Below are 21,661 nucleotides of genomic sequence, written 5' to 3'. Positions count from 1 at the left end.
TATGCTTGTTTGCTAATTGTGTTACATTAATGAAGCTAAAATATCTGTTCTTTACACAATCACTTTGACTTATAGGGAAAGATAAATGATGGTAGGAAGTTACTATGAACCTGTAACATTTATTTCTCTTATCCTATTTATTTTGTTTGACTAGAGTTGAATAATTCAGTTCTACAAAGAGGGTAGATTTAAAAGGGGGTGAGACTGGGAACAAAGAGACCACTTAAGTGGCTATTGCTTTAGAATAGAACAGAGGTGATGAGGGGCTGACCTAGGTTGGTAGCCAAGTGAATAGAGAAAAAGAAAAAGGACAGATGTGAGAGATGTAAAGGTAGAGTTGACACAACTTGGAAGTTAATTGAATGTGAAGGGTGAGGGTGGTAAAAAAAAAATTAAGTATACATTCTATTTAAGTAATATTTGATGTGATTCTTTTTTCCCTCTCTTTCCATGGCAAAATTAATAATATATTATGAAGATCCAAACTACTGAATTTGAAAATTACTTTTGTTAAAACAGTGACCATAAGATCATAAATCCTAATAATCAGTTTTTCCATTAATAGCTGGAACTTCACATGACAGAGAAAAGAGAAGATATACTGATAAAGTGGTCCTTCCTCAATGCTTCAGAGATAAATATAAAACTACAGCCCAAAGCAATACAGGAGGTTAGTTTTTTATTATTTTTTAACACATCTCATATCACAGAATATGCTGCTTAGATATCACCCCTTGTAGACTGATATTTTCTGTCAACTTCATGTATACATATCCGGCTAACTTAGGTTTAGCCATGGACCAATCCTGTTGCTGTGACAGAAAAATGCATTAGAAAATATTTAGTGTACTTGTGCTTTGCCCTCAATGTGACCTTCAATCCCTCAGCCCTTTCCTTCTCAATCCATAACTTGACTGGCTTTTCTTCCATCATCATCAACATCTCACATTAGCATAGTGCTTTAAAATTTTGAAATCATTTTTCTTTTTTTTTTTAATTAATTAATTTGCTTTTGGTTTACAACATTCAGTTCCACAATCCCTTGAGTTTCAAATTTTCTCCCCTCTTTCTCCTCCCCCCTCCCTGCCCCCATGGCGGCATGCAGTCAAATACAGGATCTACAAATACCTTGACATTAAACTTAGTCAGGTTGTAAAGAAGGATTATAACCAATGGAATGAAGAAGGGGAAAGAGGAAACAAAACAAAATAAGAAAACAAAAGAGAGCAAGTAGTTTGCTTCAATCTGCATTCAGACTCTGTAGTTCTTTCTCTGAATGTGGATCTCTTTCCATCATGAGTCTTTTGGAGTTGTCTTTATAACCTTACATTGCTGAGAGGAGCCCAGTCTATCAAAGTTAGTCATCACATATACATTGTGTCTGTAACTGGGTACAAATTTTTCCTACTTCTGCTCTTCTCACTCAACATCAATTTATATAAGTCTCTCCAGGTTATTATGAAGTCCATCTACTCCTCATTTCTTTTTTTCTTCTTTTTGGAGGGCAATTGGGGTTAAGTGAGTTGTCCAAAGTCACAAGGCTAGTAATTATGTCAAGAGTCTAAAGCTGGATTTGGATTCACGTCCTCCTGACTTCAGGGCCGGTGCTCTATTCACTGTGCCACCTACTCCTCATTTCTTTTTCTTTGTCTTTTTTTATTTTTGCCTTTTTGGAGGGCAGTTGGGGTTAAGTAATTTGCCCAAAGTTACACGGCTAGTTTTTTTTGTGTGTGTGGGTGTTAAGTGTCTGAGGCTGGAACCGAACTCTACTCCTCCTGACTCTGGGGCTGGTGCTTTACTCACTGTGCCACCTAGCCGCCCCTAGTCCTCATTTCTTATAGCACAATAGTATTCTATTACATTCATATACCACAACCTGTTCAGCCATTCCCCAATTGATGGGCATCCCTTTGATTTCCAATTCTTTACCACCACAAAAAGAGCTGCTATAAATGTTTTTGTACATACAGGTTCTCTTCCCACTTCTATGATCTCTTTGGGATACAACCCTAGAAGTGGTATTGCTGGGACAAAGGAACTTATTTATAGGCCTTTGGGCATAGTTCCAGATTGCTCTCCAGAATGTTTGAATCAGTTCACAACTCCACCAACAATGCATTAGTGTTTGAATTTTTCCACATCCTCTCCAGCATTTATCATTTTCCTGTTTTGTCATCTTAGCCAATCCGGCCAGTGAGATGTGGTACCGCAGAGTTGTTTTGATCTGCATTTCTCTAATCAATAGTAATTTAGAGCATTTTTTCATATGCTTATAGATATCTTTACCTTCATCCTCTGAAAACTGCCTATTCATATCCTTTGACCATTTATCAATTGGAGAATGATTTGTATTCTTATAGATTTGACTCACTTCTTTGTATATTTTAGAAATGAGGCCTTTATCAGAGACACTGGTTGTAAAAATTCTTTCCCAATTTTCTACTTCCTTAATCTTGGTTACATTGGCTTTATTTGTACAGACACTTTTCAATTTAATGTAATCAAAATTATCTATTTTGCCTTTTATAATGCTCTCTAACTCTTGTTTGGTCATAAAATCTTCCCTTCTCCATAAATCTGACAGGTAAAGTATTCCTTGCTCTCCCAGATTGCTTACAGTATCATCCTTTATACCTAGATTGTGCACCCATTTCGACTTGATTTTGGTATATGGTGTTAGATATTGGTCTATGCCCAGTTTTGCCATACTATATTCCAGTTTTCCCAGCAGTTTTTGTCAAATAGTGAGTTCTTATCCCCAAAGCTGGGATCTTTGGGTTTATCAAACAGTAGATTACTATAGTCATTGACTGCTGAGTCTTGTGTACCCAGTCTTTTCCATTGATCCACTGCTCTGTTCCTCAGCCAATACCAAGTACTTTTGATGACTGCTGCTTTATAATACAGATTAAAATCTGGTATGGCTAGGCCACCTTCCCTAACATTTCTTTTAATTAATTCCCTTGATATACTGGACCTTTTGTTTTCCAAATAAATTATGTTACTAATTTTTCTAGCTCTACAAAGTAATTTTTTGGTAGATGGAAATCATTTTTCTTAAAAAAGTCCTATAAGATATAGACAGTGCAAGAATTTTTCACATTTTACAGCTGGGAAAATGGAGACTCTTTGACTTTCTGATGGTCATAGAATTAGAGATTATTTAAGTCAAGATTTGAATTCATTTCTCTCCTGATTCTAAATCTCAAACTTGAGCTACTGTATCATGATGCCTCCATCCATTTTCTCATGGTTTTGAACCTGTGGTTAACTTATTTCCCATCTTTGTCATTCCATTATACTCATTCTGCTAATCCCCTGGCAACAAAGACTTTGAGTCAAAAAGATCTGAATTTGAATCTTGCTTCCCACGTGTGCAGTATGACCATGGGGAAGTCATTTAACTCTTTCAGCCAGAGTTTCTTCATCTGTAAAGGAGATAATAAAAGAGTTTCCAAAAGGTTGTTATAAGGATCAAATTAAATGAGAAAATATATGTAAAGCACGTTGTAAATATAAAGGTATTACATAAATGTAACTATTATTTTCCTTTTTTATTGTTTCTATTCAATGTGGCTTACTGGAAAAATAATATGACTTGAATGAACTTTTGCATGAATTCTAGTTTTTGCTTTTATTTTCAGTATAATTTTAAATTTCTTTTATTGTATTCAAACCTTATATGCACTTCAAGCCCTTCTCTGGAACTTTGTTATGTATTTACAACCACACAATTGTAAACATCTTTGCAAAATATAGGACTGTATAAGAGCTAATTTAATCTTAGATACATATTTTTGAAATAATTCAGGCAACACCTTTTAAAAAATTATTTCTCTGTGATCTTAAATTCCCACAAATGTTAAATGTGATTTTCAGTTTGTTTTTAACCTTAATAGTATTTATTCCCTCTTGTTGTTCACGAATACTTTTCCTTGTAACTTTGTTCCATTCTTTTCTCTGAATGATTTAGTCAAGAGAATGGGTCTCTTCATTCCCTATTTGTTCAGGGTTGGTATCTGGGAGGTCTTGTATCCAAGGTAATAGCCATTATGTGATGTTGGAATTTAACCTTTGGGCCTCAATGTAGAGTAAGAACTCTATAAAAATGAGCTTGGCTTAGACAATTTCTCAGATCTCATCCAGATCTACATCTTATGAATTGCTTCTCAAATTAGGAAGCCTATATTCCACAATTACTTATTAATCTCATTTTGGGCTTCTGGCCTTTTATTTATTTCTGACTCCTAACTATCTGACTACCTATCTCAGAGTGGGTGTTCCAGATCTCCTCAGTTATCACTCGTTCAACTCCTGTCTTTACTGTTTTTGCTTTTGACAGTTGCCATTGCCTCCAAACTTAGTGATATATCAAAATTATCAGACAATAGTTTACTAAACTCTCTCCATTCCTCAGGAAGTCTGGAGATTGAGGATGCTACTACCGTGTTTCCCCGATAATAAGACCTATCCTGAAAATAATCCCTCCCCTTACAGTGTAAGATTCCTCTAAAATAAGCCCTCCCCCGAAAATAAGCCCTATTGAGATTGCTACTGTAGTGAAGGTGATCCCCTGTGCTACACGCTACATTACGGTACCCTCTGTATGCACCGTGTCCCCGCCTCCCCCCGGTGAAATGCACGCAGCGCTCCGAGCTGCATCCAATCAATGCTGCAGCAGTGAGCGCGTCATCCTGTTCTTCCCCAGTGACTTGCTTATTGAATAAAGGTACATTTTTTTGTTCACATTTACCTGTTTATTAAAATTGCTGTCAATGTTCATTAAAATAAGCCCTCCCCTGAAAATAAGCCCTCTGGTGTTTTTCTGTCCAAAAAAATTAATAAGACAGTGTCTTATTATCAGGGAAACACGGTACAAATCTTCGAAGTCTGCATCAGATTAGCTCATTGGGTAGCAAATCTGAAAGCGGCTTTTCAGTTTTCCAGTTTTGTACAAGAAAAGGCACATCTGATTGGTGTATGTGATATTTCACCTTTTTTCTCCCCTTCTTTAGGGCAGAGATTAGGGAGGACATCCAGGATTCTCTCTTTACCCTCAGCTTTGGATTCTTTGAGCATCATAATTGTAACTCTCCTTCTCTTAGCTACCCTCTCAAAATCTTCCCCTGATTGCTATCCTCCCATTCACTACCAAACTTTTAGAAACAGGCAACAGAAATTTATGAAGCATCTCCTACATGCCAGATGCTGTGCTAACTGCTGGAATACAAAGAAAGGCAAAAGATAGTCCTTGCTGAAGGAAGAAGCTTACAATCAAAAGAAAAACAAATTGCTAAAATCAGAAATGAAGAGGGTGAAATGTAACACAAATAAAGATGAAATCAAAGAAATTATTTTGCCCAATTATATGTAAATAAACAACAAATTAAGGAAGAAGAATTATAAAAATATAAATTGCCTAGCTAAACAGAAGAGGAAATAGAATATCAAATAAACACATTTTAGAAAAAGAAATTGATCAAGCCATAAATGAGCTTCTTAAAAAAAAAAAGCATCAGGACCAGATGGTTTTGCAAGTGAATTCTACCAAACATTTAAAGATAAACTAATTCCAGTGTTAAATAAATTATTTGGAATAATAGACAAAGAAGGAGTCCTACCACTCTTTATGGTGCTGAAACCTAAACCTGGAAGAGCAAAAACAGGGAAAGAAAATTATAGACCAATTTCTTTTTTTAATGGATATGAATGCAAAAATCCTAAATAAAATACTGTCCTTGTCTTCCATTCTTCAGAAGCTGTGCACATGTCCATGTTCTACAAAATAACCAAACAGGACCAAGAACCTGAGGTCAGGCTGGGCACAAAACAGCCTCCTAGCTGTCTGACCTAATGGGACCTGAGAGGTCAGGACCCCCCCACCCCAAAACACACACACAAAACACAAAACAATGCAGCGAAAAAACCCCTACACTTCCAAGATACTAGGGAAAGAGAAAGGCTTATGTACCTTCCAGTCTTGGCTGGAGAAAAGCTTGAGATTATCAGTGTTTCCGGTATCAGGGAACCATAAAAATGAAGAGGTTACCCATAAAGAGGGTTAGGGTTGCTCTGGAGATCCCAAAATACCAACATGCCGGGTCCTGCTGAATGAATTCGATTAAAGTCTTCTCTCAGCCTAAAAAAGGTAAAGTTTTTTTAAAAGTTCCCAGAGCTTGTACCTCATCAGACAAGTGGGATTTATATCAAGAAAACAGGAATGGTTTAATATTAGGAAAATTATCAGCATATTTGACCATATTAATAACAAAAATCAAATGATTGTCTCAGATGCAAAAAAAGCTTTTGACAAAAATACAACACTCATTCTTATTAAAAACACTTGCATGAATATGTGTGTGTGTATATATATATAAATTGATTGAGCTTACATTCTTAAAAAAATTTTTAATAATATTTTATTTTTCCCACAATTACATGTTAAAACTTTAAAAAACAATTAAAAAAATGTTTTCAGTTCCAAATTCTATCCCTCCCTACCCTCTCTCATCCCTGAATGGTAAGCAATAGTAAGCAATGGTAAATTGTTAAACAATACAATATATTTTATATCTCTGCAACCATATAAAACATTTCCATGTTAGTCATTTTGTATAAGAAGACTTGGAAGGAAGGGAGGGAGGGAGGCAGGGAGGGAGGGAGGGAGAGGGAAAATAGCATGCTTCAGTCTGCATTCAGGCAGTTATTAGTTCTTTCTCTGGAAGTGTGTAGTGATCCTTGGGTTTCTAGCTGAGTCTTACCTCTTTCAGGTCTTTGTTGCACATCCAGACACGTCCTGAGTGTTCACATAAAGGAGAAATCTAGTCAGTGGAAATGGAAAGAGGCACAGCTTTATTGGCAAGACAGGCATGTTGTTACATCTCTCCCTCTTGCCCCCTCATGCTTCAGCTCTTAAATCCCCAAAATGCACTTGCAGAGCTTGAGAACAGCTCATGAGGGAGAGTGGGGGGAGGAGGGGGACAATCAGAGAATAGGGAGGCTGTGTCCAGAACAGCTTGCGTACTCCTGCTCACTTACCCTTACTCCCCGAGATAAATCTCAGGGTAACAGGGTACATTGCGTGATAGCACACAATCTGGATGCCTCAGCACTTTTTAGAGGTTAGGGTGCCCCAACCACAGATAAGATCAGCATATCCTGCTGATTCCTCTGTATCCTGTTGCAACAGAGCTGAACTCAGAGAGGCTGCCTGAGACCCCAACAAGCCCCCCTTCCTTTTAGGCACGGAGTGCCAAATCTTAGGAGTCCTGCAAGGCACTTTTTGGACGTCTGCATGAGAGGGCAACAGATGAGGTGATAATTATCATAAACAAAAGGCCGTTCAATTACATATTATTTAGTATTCACAAATCACGGGGAAAAGGATAATGAGGTGGGGGCACTTGCCAGGCATAGAGTGTTTGTTTAAAAAATACCTACTACATACTTCACAATGAAAATCGCAGGGAGATGCAATATAACCAGAGGAAGAAGGGTTGAAAGCAACATATATAGCCAATGCAAAGGACTTAACTCTTTAAACGAACCCTAAATTTGTTGTGCCAAATTGTCCACTTTAATTTTATCCAGAGAGGCCTCATTGATATGGGAAATCAATTTATCGAACTGTGCCACATCCACTCCTATGGAGGTATTTCTAAAAATTCCTAACAAAAGATTTTTAACTTTTTGCCAATCATAATTAGACCTATTATATTTCATGGGTATAACACAAATAGAATGAAATCTATAATCACACTTCAACAAAACTCAGTTTCTGCAAGCTTGTCTTTCACAAATTCTCTGTTTCCTTTAAAGCATCTAATTTTTTCTGAAAATCTCTACTTTAACTCATTACCTAAATACAAAGACACAGTGGTTGAAATTATCCATGATAGTAGACAAAATAATAGTACAAATCCCTACTAGAGATACATAGAGCAGGAGTACAATGAATGTAAACAATATTCCATACAGAGGAGTCATACATAGACAGGTGTATCCATAAGTACATTGGAGAAGGAGAATAGAAGACACAGTTGCAATTAGTCCCATCAGTAAAAGTCCAGAAATCGCTTTTGTGTAGGTTCCTCCGAAGTCTGAAACCAAAAGAGGGTGGTTCTACAAACAGTAGGACATCATAACCACTAATACATTGTTTAAGAATACGGTTAAAGCAGAGTATATTCCAATAAAATATAGTAAGGACTTAAATCATCTGTAAATGATTTACATTACTAAAAGTAAGGAAGGCTTGATGGGGTCAAATACATGTAGTCACAGTTACATTTATATATGAAACAAGTGATGCAACAGGGGTAGCTGTCTCGAAACATAAATCAGGATGGAACTAGTTCAGTTTGTATAGAATGTAGAGTGATCACAGCAAGAAACACAAATCCTAGAAACACAGGTTTCAGTTCTTTGGGTGGATATAAAAAATGTTTGATCTGCCCCCACAGTAATAAATCCCACATTACTTTCATTTTGGGGAGTATGCACCTTTAACATTGTTTTACTGCTGGTGTATACTTATTTTTAGCAATGTTTTTATTTAGCTAATATATTTTGGGTGTATAAAGCAGTAGCTAATATAGCTAATTACTCCCCCCTTTTTTATTTTAGCAACTAGGTTGTAGTATCTTTATTATAAGGGGTATGCCTGTAATTAATATTATTTTAAAAATGATCACAGAAAGATTGAAATAAATTTGTTAGTGGCAGGAACATTATCAGCATTCAGTTGTATCAGAATGCCCATAGAAGCAGAAAACTATAACATATGGTTACATAGAGTATATGCATTTTGATGAAAATAAGAGTAAGCTAATATAGTTCTATGAATATTTGGAGAAAAAGTTGGAGAAACTTGAACTTTTGATTAATAGTCACGTTATTTAGATAAAGAGGCCTAGAAAATGAAGAATGAATTGCAATATAGGTAGTGGCCTCTATGTCATAAGAGCTTGTAACTTCTGAAAAAGGTTAAAAAGATCTGTATTCTGAGTGTGTTTAAGTTTAGCAGTATCAGTATGTGTTGGCATATGTATACAGAATATTTGTTATCTGACTCAATATTAAGGGAAAAGAAAAATCATTTAACAATAATAGCATATCAGAAAGCTGTGTGTAGTGGGTAGAAGTAAAGTGAATATTGATAACTTTATCATCATTAGAATTAATGTTAATATAATTAGAATTAATTAGCTTGCATTTCTAGGAAGTTGATAGGCAAAAGAAGTTCCTGGCTAGAAATTTACGACTGAATAGTAGACCTACATCCTTGTTACACAAAGCTTGTTTATCCTCTGATTATATTCACTTTTGAAGAAAGAGATATTTCGGAAATTGAATCTTTTACTTATAATAATAAGTTCAGACACTACTTTAACTCTTGCCTAGGCCATGGAATGACTATACATTGGAATCAAAATAGCAAAATCTGTTCTACTTTATTTTAACTTAGCTATAAGTTTTCTTGGAAATCCTAAAAGCAAAAACAAAACTTTTAAGAGTGAGATTCATTTAAACCAAATTGGTGTAACATAAGTAACATAGATTCTCAAGATATTTATTCTCAAACTATTGTAGAATTCTTAAATATCACAAAGTTTTTAGTCAAAAAAGGTATAGTAATTGAATCTTTATATTGGCAACAATTAAGAAGCTGATCAAAGTACTTATAAAAGTTATTAGTATTAGGATCCCTCTAAACAAGGAGAATATTATAAAGTGAGCCTAAATAGTTTGTATAAGTTACTGTATATATTCTAATTCTTGATAAAAAAATAATATTAGGTTTCCCTGTGAGCTAACACAAAAGAATTCATATCTTTTACTGACTATTCTGATCATAGAAATTTTGCTAAAGAAAGAAAAAATAAGAATATGTGAATTAAATATATTAAATGCTTTTTATTTTAAGTAGTAATTTTTCACCAATCACAACTCAAATCCAATTATGTGTTAATTTTATTCCTATGGAGCAGTAATAAACAATAAAGATTTACTAGGTTTTTCCTATATGAGGAATTTCGTTTAATGTTTTTCTTTCTCAAATTTCTTTTTAATATTTTGCAACTTTCTTAGCAAGTTACAATTAAAACAAGTTCCTTTCTCAGGCCAAATGACCTTGCCTCTACAGATAGTTTTTGGGCTTTTGGCAGTTTTACAACATAAGTAAGTTTGATATGGATTCTAAGCAGGAGAGACTGGCGGGGTTAATGCTTACCCTGTGTTGCTAAACTCTCACACATGGAGGAGGAATGTTATGAAGGGGCAGAATTAATCCAAAATAAAGTTTTTACCCAGTCTCCTCCTTTCTACATACATTAATCAATCAACAATTTTAAGTTTTTAGCATTAAAACAATAAAATAATTCAATAATCTTACAAGTTCCAAATAATTTATAATCAAATTGTTTTAGTTGTAACCTCCTCTCTAACTTCAGGTAGATGTGTAAATAATTAATTTTCTATATGGCATATATAAACATTGTAAGATGTAAGTGACATAACTGTTTTTAAGCAAGTTCTTTATCTTTTAGTTCCAATAAAATTCAGATTAAAAATGTGCTTATCTAACACTATTTCTGGCTTAGAATGATCCCTCAATTTTTAAAATGAGAGAATTTTACTACAATTTAGGAAGACCATAACAACACAATGACATTGTGACATTAATTGTATTTCCAAATCATCACTTGGAAAAATTATTGATAGAAAATTGGGCTAATCAAGTGTAGAGATTTTTCTCCTCATAGCTGCAGAGCCTGATTTTGTATTTAGGGGTTTTGAATGGAGAGGTTCATCTGCTTGCTTAAAGGTGTGGGCTTCAATGCCCAGGGTTGTTGCTAGTGGGGTCCTTGATAAATTTATCAGGCTTTCTCCCTTTAGTCAGAATGGAAGGGTAACTTAAATTCCCTATTATTCTTCAGCACTCTCTATTTTTTTTTATCTATGATGAGAGACTTTAATAAATTTTTGTAAAATGTTTTCAGCTGATTTAACTTTTACTCCAATAAACTCTATTTATGTTTCCACTCATTAAAAGCTTCTTTGAAAGTGATAACTTTGACTTCTCCAGCAAAAGTGATTTTTGGGGAGTGGTGCCTACTCCCTTATCTCACTACTAGAGAACCCAAAAACCCTCACTTTTCTTATCAAATCTTAGAAAATATTCCAATTTGCCTAAATGCCAAATAGTAAAATAAATTCTGACTTCTCTTTAGCATCAAATTAGGAATGACACTTTTTACTTTTCACACAAATTCAATTGACTTACAGTTTCATTCTGATACACAGATTTTTTTTTTCTAATAAGTGTGGCAAGAAATGCTTGTTTGTATGCCCCTTTGATCTGGGGGAAAAATTCCATTATTATTTCTTTTCACCTTCTCCTCACTCCACTTGGCCAGAGTGGAATGAAGAGGAAGAGATGTTCAAACTTTTAAAGATCTTAAAACTTCTGTTCACATTTTTTAATGCAAATAGTTTATGCCTGATACTTCTTTCTTTACTCTATGACTTAATATAACCATCATATAATCTATAAAATAAAATATTTTTCTTCTCTCTCCTCAGGAAGGGGGAGGGAAAGAGATAAAAGCATTCCAAGGAAAGTCCAGCTGCATATTGAACCTTACAGGGTGTTAGATTACTCACTCACACTCTTTCACACAGAGACACATAAACAAAATAGACAGATAGAGAAAATGACAGGAAGAGTGCACTCAGAAATCGTTAAAGATCATTTGCAGAAATCAGATATTATGCTTGGTCCTAGATAAAATTTACTTGATCATTTTCTTTTTATCTGTTTCCAACAAAGACAACTGTATCACAGTGAATGGTTCGAGCCACCCCTGGTACTTTCATTTTTGATGTTAAGCATATCATTAATGTATTCCATAGAAAAAAAGACAGAAGGGGCGGCCAGGTAGCACAGCGAGTAAGAGCACCGGCTCCAGTGTTGAGAAGACCTGGAGATCGAATCCCGGGCTCAGACACTTAGCACCCACCCAGAAACACCTGGCCGTGTAACCTTGAGCAAGTTACTTTACCCCAATTGCTTAGGGGCGGCCAGGTGGCTCAGCAAGTAAGAGCACTGGCTCCAGTGTCGGGATGACCTGGATCAAATCCGGGCTCAGATACTCAGCACCACACCCAGAAATAACTGGCCGTGTAACCTTGAGCAAGTTACTTAACCCCGATTGCTTAAAAAAAAAAAAAGACAGAAATGGGAAAATGCTGGAGTCCCTTTTCCATTAGTCCCTCCCTTCTCTCTTTCCTGGCCGGGTCCCAATTTACCAAATAAATTGTCATTTGTTCCACAACTATGCCCCATATCTGCTTATCTAAGCCCGTGTCTTCTATCCACAGAGAGACCATTTTCACTGTTTCAATTAATCTCCGCAGGTCCTTAAGTGGGAGCATCAGTCCCTGGCCTTTAACTTCCTTATAAAGCTGTTGAGCCCAAATCTTTGTTTCCTCTGGCTTAGTTATAGGAAGGTGATTCCCCATTTTTATCCCGAGTCAACCCCAGAATTTCCCTGGTCCCTTGGGACTTCTCCTCTCTCTTCCCTACTAGCATGGGGACTCAGCTAAAAGGTCCCTTTAAAACCACACATACTTTATTTGTCCCCGTTTGGGCGCCATTTGTAGTGATCCTTGGGTTTCTAGCTGAGTCTTACCTCTTCCAGGTCTTTGGCGCACATCTAGACACATCCTGCGTGTTCACATAAAGGAGAAGTTGAGTCAGTGGAAATGAAAAGAGGCACAGATTTATTGGCAAGACAGGCATGTTGTTACATCTCTCCCTCTTGCCCCCCATGGTTCAGCCCTTAAATCCCCAAAGTGCACTTGCAGAGCTCGAGAGCAGCAGCTCATGAGGGAAGATGGGGGGGGGGGGAGAGAGACACAATCAGAGAACAAGAAGGCTGTGTCCAGAACAGCTTGCATACTCCTGCTCACTTACCCTTAGTCCTTGAGATAAATCTCAGGGTAACAGGGTACATTGTGTGAAAGTGCACAATCTGGATGCCTCAGCACTTCCTAGAGGTTAGTGTGCCCTGAGCACAGATAAGATCAGCACATACTGCTGATTCCTCTGTATCCTGTTGCAACAGAGCTGAACTCAGAGAGGCTGCCTGAGACCCCAACAGAGGTGGAGAGTATGCTTTATCATAAACCCTTTGGGATTGTCTTGGATCATGGTATTGCTGAAAATACTAAGTTATTCACAGTTCTTCACAATGTTCTGGTTCTGCTAACTTCATTTTGCATAACTTCTTTAGGTGTTTCCAAACTGAAGGGCATTCTCTCATTTTCCAATTCTTAGCCACCACAAAAATAGCTGTTATAAATATTTTTGTACAAATAAGGCCTTTACCCTTTTTTTTTTTAAGTCTTTGGGATATAGAACTAGCAGTGATATGCTGGATCAAAAAGTATTCACAGTTTTATAGCCCTTTGGACATTGTCCCAAATTGCTCTCAAGAATGGTTGAATCACTTCACAACTCCACCAACAATGCATTAGTGTCTCAATTTTCCCACATACCTTCCAACATTCCATTTTCCTTTTTTGTCACATTAGCCAATCTGAGAGGTGTGAAGTGGTACCACAGAGTTGTTTTAATTTGCATTTCTCTAATCAATAGTTATTTAGAGCATTTTTTCCTATGAGTATACATAACTTTGATTTCTTCATGTGAAAACTGCCTGTTTATATCCTTTGACCATTTATCAACTTGGGAATTTTCTTAAATCTTACTCAGTTTTCTATATATTTGAGAAATGAGCCTTTTATCAGAGATACTTGTAAAAAAAAATTCCACCCCTCTCCCCACCACCCCAGTTTTCTGCTTTCCTTTAATTTTAGTTGCATTGATTTTGTTTATACAAATACTTTTAAATATTTAAAATATTTTAAATTATTTAAATTTATATTATTATTAAATTAAATATTTAAATTAAAATATTTAAATTAATAAATAAAAATATTTTATATATTTAAATAATCAAATTATTTATTTTACATTTTGTAATGTTCTCTATATTTTTTTTGGTCCTAAATTTTTCCCTTAACCATATATATGACAAATAAACTGTTCCATGCTCTCCTAATTTCCTTATGTGTATCACATACCCATTTTGACCTTATCTTGGTATACAGTATATGATGTTGGTCTGTACCTAATTTGTGCCATGCTATTTCCAGTTTTCCCAGAAGTTTTTGTCAAATAATGAATTTTTGTTTCAAAAGTTTGGATTTGGGGGTTTATCATGTATTAGATCATACGGTCATTTATTATAATGTAATGTTATCTAATATATTCCACTGATCCACCACTCTATTTCTTAGCCAGTACCAGATGGTTGTGATAATTACCACTTTATAATAGAGTTTGAGATCTGGTATGGATAAACTTCCTTCCTTCACATTCTTCATTGATTCCTTTGATATCCTTGATCTTTTGTTCTTCCAGATGAATTTTATTATCATTTTTTTCCAGCTCTATAAAATAACTTTTGTTAGTTTGAGTGGCATGATACTGAATAAATAGATTAATTTAGATAGAATTGTCATTTTTTATTACCTACCTATGAGCTTGGCCTACTCATGAGTAATTAATATTTTTCAAAATGTTTAGATATAACTGTATTTGTGTAAAAAGTGTTCTATGTGTGTTTACATAGTTCTTAGGTTTGGCTTGGCAGGTAGAGACTCCCAAGTATTTTATATTGTCTACAGTTATTATAAATGGATTTTGCCTTTCCATCTCTTGCTGCTGGACTTTGTTGGTAATATATAGGTATCCTCATGATTTGTGTACATTTATTTTATTTCCCAATACTTTGCTAAAGTTGTTTATTATTTCAAGTAATTTTTAAGTTGATTCTCTAGGATTCTCTAAGTATACCATCCTATCACCTGTAAAGAGTGATAGTTTTGTTTTATCATGGCCTATTCTAACTCCTTCTGGTTCTTTTTCTTCTCTTATTGCTATAGCTAACATTTGTAATACAATGTTGAATAATAGAGGTGATAATGGGCATCTTTGCTTCACTCCTGATCTTGTTGGGAAGGCTTCTAGCTTATCCCTATTGCAAATAATGCTTGCCAATGATTTTAGATAGGTAGTACTTTTCATTTTGAGGAAAGCTGCATTTGTTCCTATGCCCTTTCATGTTTTAATAGGAGTGCCATATTTTGTCAAAAGCCTTTTCTGTATCTGTTGAGAAAATCATGTGATTTTTGTTGCTTTTGTTATTGATATGGTCAATTATGCTGATAATTTTTCTAATGTTAATAAGTCCTGCATTCTTTGTATACATCCCACCTGATCATAGTATTATTTTTTGTGATATATTGCTGTAATCTCCTTACTAATATTTTATTTAAATTTTTTTGCCTCAGTTTTATTAGGGAAATTGGTCTGTAGTTTTTTTTTTTTCCAGAAGTGGCCACACCACCCCTCCCTCACACCTTACACTGTAAGCCTCAGGGTAACCAGGAGAAACACTGAAGAGTCCCGGCCTTGGCTTCAGTGTAGATATCCAGAGGCTACAGCACACAAGGTCAACAACCAGGCCCCTAGCTTGCCAACCTGAGAAGCCTGTGTATCAGAGGCCTGTGTATCCCAGAAGCAGAAATCCACTTTAAAAGTCAGGAAATAGTGGTGGCCAGGTAGCACAGTGAGTAAGAGCACCGGCTCCAGTGTCGGGATGACCTGGAGATCGAATCCCGGGCTCAGACACTTAGCACCCACCCAGAAACACCTGGCCATGTAACCTTGAGCAAGTTACTTAACCCCAATTGCTTAGGGGCAGCCAAGTGGCTCAGAAAGTAAGAGCACCAGCTCCAGTGTTGGGATGACCTGGGGATCAAATCTGGGCTCAGATACTCAGCACCACACCCAGAAATAACTGGCCATGTAACCTTGAGCAAGTTACTTAACCCCTATTGCTTATAAAATAAAAAAAAAAGTCAGGAAATAGGTTATCACAATGGACAAGAAGGAAGCTGGGAAAACAAAAACAAGATCTAGTCAAACCTATTATAGTGAGCAAGAACAACCCCATTCAGAGGACAATATTGACTCTATACTCACACCTGAGACCACAGAAGGAAATATGAACTGGTCTCAATCCCCAAAAGCATTCTTGGAAGAGCTCAAGAAAGATTTTAAAAGCCAAATTAGAGAGATAGAAGATGAATTAACTAATTCTTTAAAAATTACATTGACCAAGCTGGGAGAAAAAAAATCTCACTGAAGAAACAAATCCTTAAAAAGTAAAATTTGTGAATTGGGATGGGAAGTTCAAAATCTAACTGGAGAAAATACCTCCCTAAAAATGAAATCTGAACATATGGGAAAGGAGCTTTACAAACTAACTGAGGAAAATATTCACTAAAAATTAGAATCAGTTAAATCGAAGCTAATGACTCTATGACACATCAAGAATCAGTCAAACAAAACCTAAAGATTGATAAATTAGAAGAAAATGTAAAATATCTCATTGGAAAAACAACTGACCTAAAGAACAAATCCAGGAGAGAAAACGTAAGAATTATTGGTCTACCAGAAAGCCGTGGTGACAAAAAACAGCCTGGACAACATCCTCCAAGAGATTGTCAAAGAAAACTGTCCTGAGGTCCTAGAATCAGAAGGTAAAACAGTTATCAAAAGAATTCACCGGGTCAAGATGGTGGAGTAGAAACAGGACTTCCTCGCAGCTCTGGCTCCCACCTCCCCCAATTCATGTAAAAAATTACTCTAGACAAATTTTGGAGCTACAGAACCCATAAAATGACACAGAGAAGCTAACCTCCCACTGAAGACAGCCTGGCAGGCTGGCAGCAAGTGATCAGTACAGGGCTCTGGGAGCCAACTCCAGCCCCACTCCAACCAGAGGTCTTAGCCCCAGGGCAGGTCTGACCAGCCACTGGCTGGAGGGACTTCACATCACCAGCATCTGTGGCAGTTTCCAGAATTATCAATCCATAGATGCCAAGGACAAAGTGAGACATCAGTGCAGTGTGGACTTTGGGACCTGGGAATTCAGAGTGCAATATGACATTTGTCCCGGGAGAGAAGCGACTGAAGGGCCATGGCCGTGCAGCTGCCGTCATGTGGCAGCTTCAGCTCCTGGCCTGCAGAGTATAGGAGGACCAAGTGGCCAATCTGAGGGGGTAATCACTCTTGCTTTAACCTGCTTGGATCTGGATTGCTGTCTAGGGTGGAGGTCCTGGGGTGCATGACAAGCTTGCCAGAGCATGTGGAGACTTCAGAGAGGGCACCCAACTAATACCTTCAGCAGCAGTGAAAACCTCAGCCTTTGGGATAAAGCTCCCATTTCTGGTAGCAAAGATCTACTGGGTCAAAAAGCCCCAAAGTCAAGCAATTGAGGGGCAACATGAGCAGGCAAAGGAAGCAAAGCACACAGAGCAACCCAACTTTACACTTATATTTTGGGGACAAAAATGATCAAAGGATGGAACAGGAGGAAGACAGTGAAGTCAGAACTCCTGCACCAAAAGCTTCCAAGAAAAATACAAGCTGGTTACAGGCCATAGAGGACTTTAAGAAGGATTTTGAAGATCAAATACGAGAAGTGGATGAAAAATTGGGAAGAGAAATGAGAACAATGCAAGAAAATTATGAAATGATAGTCAACAACCTGACTGAAGGAAATAACACCTTAAAAATAGACTAACTCAGGGGTGGCCAGGTAGCACAGCAAGTAAGAGCACCGGCTCCAGTGTTGAGAAGACCTGGAGATCGAATCCCGGGCTCAGACACTTAGCACCCACCCAGAACCACCTGGCCGTGTAACCTTGAGCAAGTTACTTAACCCCAATTGCTTAGGGGTGGCCAGGTGGCTCAGCGAGTAAGAGTACCGGCTCCAGTGTTGGGATGACCTGGAGATCGAATCCTGGGCTCAGACACTCAGCACCACACCCAGAAATAACTGGCCGTGTAACCTTGAGCAAGTTACTTAACCCCGGTTGCTTAAAAATTAAAAAAAAAATAGACTAACTCAGATGGCAAAATAGGCTCAAAAAGGCAATGAGGAGAAGAATGCCTTAAAAAGCCGAATTTGCCAGATGCAAAAAGAATCTCAAAAGCTCACTAAAGAGAATCATTCCTTCAGAATTAGATTGGAGCAAATGGAAGCTAATGACTTTATGAAAAATCAAGATACTATAAAACAGATCCAAACAAATGAAAAAATAGAAGGCAATGTGAAATGTCTCATTGGAAAAACCACTGACCTGGAAAATAGATCTAGAAGAGATAATTTAAAAATTATTGGACTACCTGAAAGCCATGATCAAAAAAGAACCTAGAAATAATCCTTCAAGAAATTCTCAAGGAAAATTGCCCTAATGTTTTAGAACCAGAGGGCAAAATGGAGGTTGAAAGAGTCTACCGATCAACTCCTGGAAAAGATCCCAAAAATAAAACACCTAGGAATATGATAGCCAAATCCCAGAGTTCCCAAATCAAGAAGAAAATTTCACAAGCAGCCAGGAAGAAACAATTTGAATATTGTGGAAACACAATTAGGATAACCTAGGACCTGGCAGCTTCCACACTGAGGGATCGAAGGGCTTGGAATATGATATTCCAGAGGTCAAAGGAGCTGGGATTAAAACCAAGAATCACCTACCCAGCAAAACTGAGTATCATGTTCCAGGGGAAAATATGGTCATTCAGTCGAATAGAGGACTTTCAAGCATTCTTTTTGTTTTTTTACTTTTGGAGGGCAATTGGGTTTAAGTAACTTGCCCAAGGTCATATGGCTAATTTGTGTGTGTGTGTGTGTGTGTGTGTGTGTGTGTGTGTGTGTGTTAAGTGTCTGAGGCCGGATCTGAACTCAGGTCCTCCTGGCTCTAGGGCCAGTGCTTTACTCACTACACCACCTAGCCTCCCCCACCTCTCCTTCAAGCATTCTTGATGAAAAAACCAAAGTTGAATAGGAAATTTGACATTCAGATACAAGAAGCAAGAGAAGCTTGAGAAGGTAAATGGGGAAAGAAATCATAAGGAACTTATCAAAGCTGAACTACTTACATTCCTACATGGAAAAATGATTATTGTAACTTATGAAACTTTTCTCAGTATGAGAATAGCTGAAGGGAATAGAAATGTGTATGTTTGTATGTGTATATATGTATATGTGTGTATATGAATATATACATATATGTCTATATAGTAGGGTGTATGGGCATATGAATACATATGTGAGTGTGTGTATATATGTCTACAGATATACATAGACAGAGGGCACAGGACCAATTAAATAGGAAGGGATGATACTTAAAAGGTGAAAATAAGAGGTGAGAGAGGAATATATTGAGATGAGATGGGGAGAGACAGAATGGGGTAAATTATCTCATATAGAAGAGGCAAGGGAAAATTGTTACAATGAAGGAGAGGAACAGGAAGGCAAAGGGGAATGAGTCAACCTTATTCTCATTGAATTTTTCTTAGGGAGGGAATGACATACATACTAAATAGGGTATGTCACCCTTCTGTTGAGTAGAGGGGAAGGGGAAGAGAGGGGGGATAATGGAAAGGAGGGCAGGTTGGGGGGAGGGAAGTTGGAAGCACCCTCTTTTGAAAAGGGAAAAGATCAAAGTAGAGAATAGAACAAGTGGGGGACAGGATAGGATAGAGGGAAATACAGTCAGTCTTCCACAATATATCCACTATGGATATGATTTGCATAGCTACTCATGTACAGCCTATATTGAATTGCTTATCTTTCCAGTGAAGGTGTGTGACAAGGGAGGAAGGGAAAGAATCTGGAATCCAAAGTTTTAAAATCAAATGTTTAAAAAAAATATATATATACATATTATTATTAATATTTTATATGTAACTGCAAGATGAGATATACAGTCACTGGGGCATAGAGATCCACCATGCTCTACTGGAAAGTTGATGGGGGAATGGGGGAAGATATGGGAGAAAACACATTGGGGAGGGGTTATTCAGTGGAAACGATGTTTTGGGGTGTTGGGTAGGGAAAACTGGGGAGAAAATTTTTAACTCAAAATCTTCTGGAAATTAATGATGTAAACTAAAAATAAAAAAAGAGAGAAAAAGAAAAAAAAAAAGAAAGAATTAACCAGACTCTTCCTGAAAGAGATCCCAAGTTGAAAACGATAAGAAATTTTTTTTTTGCTTTTTGGAGGGCGAAGGTAGGGCAATTGGGGTTAAGTCACTTGCCCAAGGTCACATGGCTAGTAAGTGTTAGGTTTCTGAGGCCAGATTTGAACTCACATCCTCCTGACTCCAGGGCCGGTCTCTGGTTCACTGCACCACCTAGCCACCCTGAATTTGATATTTTGTGAGGCAAATGAGGTAGGACTGCAACCAAGGATCAACTGTCCAGCAAAACTGAGCATAATCTTTCAGGTAAGGAGATGGTCATTCAGTGAAATAAGGGACTTCCAGACTTTCCTGATGAAAAAAGCCAGAGCTCAATGGAAAATTTGATCTCCAAATACAAGACTCACTAGAGAAATAAAAAGGTAAACAAGGAAAACATACACACACATGCACATAGCTTGTAATTCAATAAGAGCAAATAAGTTTACACCCCTGTATGAGAAACTGATACCTGTCAATATTGAGATTTATATAATTATCATGACATTTAAAAGGGATATACATAGATAAAAGGTGTGTGTATAAATGAACTAATCTGATGATAAAAACCTTATTAAGGGGTAGTAAGGGATTGTAATGGGAGAAAAGGAAAGGAGGAGGCAGAAATTGTAAATTATGCCACACGAAGAGGCATAAAAATATACTATAGTAGAGGGAAAGAAGGGTGGGAGATGAGCATCATATGAACTTTTTTCTCATTGGTTCTGGTTCAAGGAGGGATCAATATAATCACTTAAGTTTAGAATTCTAATGTGAAAAGACACCAAAACTCATTATAGTAAATGAAAAGGAGGGAGAGAGATGAGCACTGTATGAAATTTACTCATCTGTTTGGGTTCAAGGAGGGAATAACATACTCCATTAAGTATAAAAATCTATTATGCCCTACAGGCAGTAGGAGGTGTAAGGGGGGAAAAAAGGGAGGGTGGTTAGAAGGGAGGGAAATAGTAGTAAGGGGGAAGGGTAGGTAAAGAGAGGGAGGTGCATAGGTAGGAATAGTGAGGGAGGCAGTAGTCAAAAAGAAAACTCTTAAGGAGGGGAAAGGAGAAGGAAGAAATAAAAACATGAACTGGGGGGTGTAGCAGCAAGCACCCCAACATCCCCAGTGTGGCTGCCAGCACAGGTTCTTAGATCATCTTTTCTAAATGAATGCAACTCAAAATGGGGTAGCAATCTTGCTTTAATCAAACATATGTCATTTACCTAGTTCAGGGGGAAAAGGTCAGCATCCCGAACTTCAGGGAATAATACAAAGAAGTTACAAGGAGACAGAGACACAGATCAAGCAGACAGGCCTCCAAATGTCTGACCATTACATCTATACCTAGTCACAATTACCAGAGAGGGAAGTACCAGCATCTGGGTTTTCAAAGCCGGGGGGCTCAAAGGCTTCCCAGAGTCTTGTCTGGTCAAATCACACAACACTTCTCAAAGTGAGCCCTAAAGCAAAGCCTCACATCAGGGTTTATATAGCTT

At 37.1% G+C, this 21,661-nt stretch overlaps 1 protein-coding gene across 9 annotated transcripts in view; it reads left to right on the top strand.

Moving 5' to 3' along the window:
* Positions 1-21,661, top strand: part of C2CD2 (C2 calcium dependent domain containing 2) — a 149,248-nt gene that overhangs the window by 45,657 nt on the left and 81,930 nt on the right. For all 9 annotated transcript variants that reach the window (XR_011165815.1, XM_069074892.1, XM_069074888.1 and 6 more), the window contains one exon: positions 566-670. Coding sequence is in view for 8 of the 9 variants with exons in the window: in XM_069074892.1 (XP_068930993.1) it covers positions 566-670 (105 nt within the window). In the remaining variant the exon portion in view is untranslated. The remainder of the gene's footprint in view (positions 1-565; positions 671-21,661) is intronic.

Source organism: Petaurus breviceps, unplaced genomic scaffold (genome assembly GCF_028583685.1).
Source record: "Petaurus breviceps papuanus isolate PSGF00001 unplaced genomic scaffold, PetGlider_PUasm1.0 90897, whole genome shotgun sequence".
Classification (NCBI taxonomy): domain Eukaryota; kingdom Metazoa; phylum Chordata; class Mammalia; order Diprotodontia; family Petauridae; genus Petaurus; species Petaurus breviceps.
The sequence above is the reverse complement of the archived record's forward strand: the minus strand, read 5'-3'. Positions and strand labels throughout refer to the sequence as shown.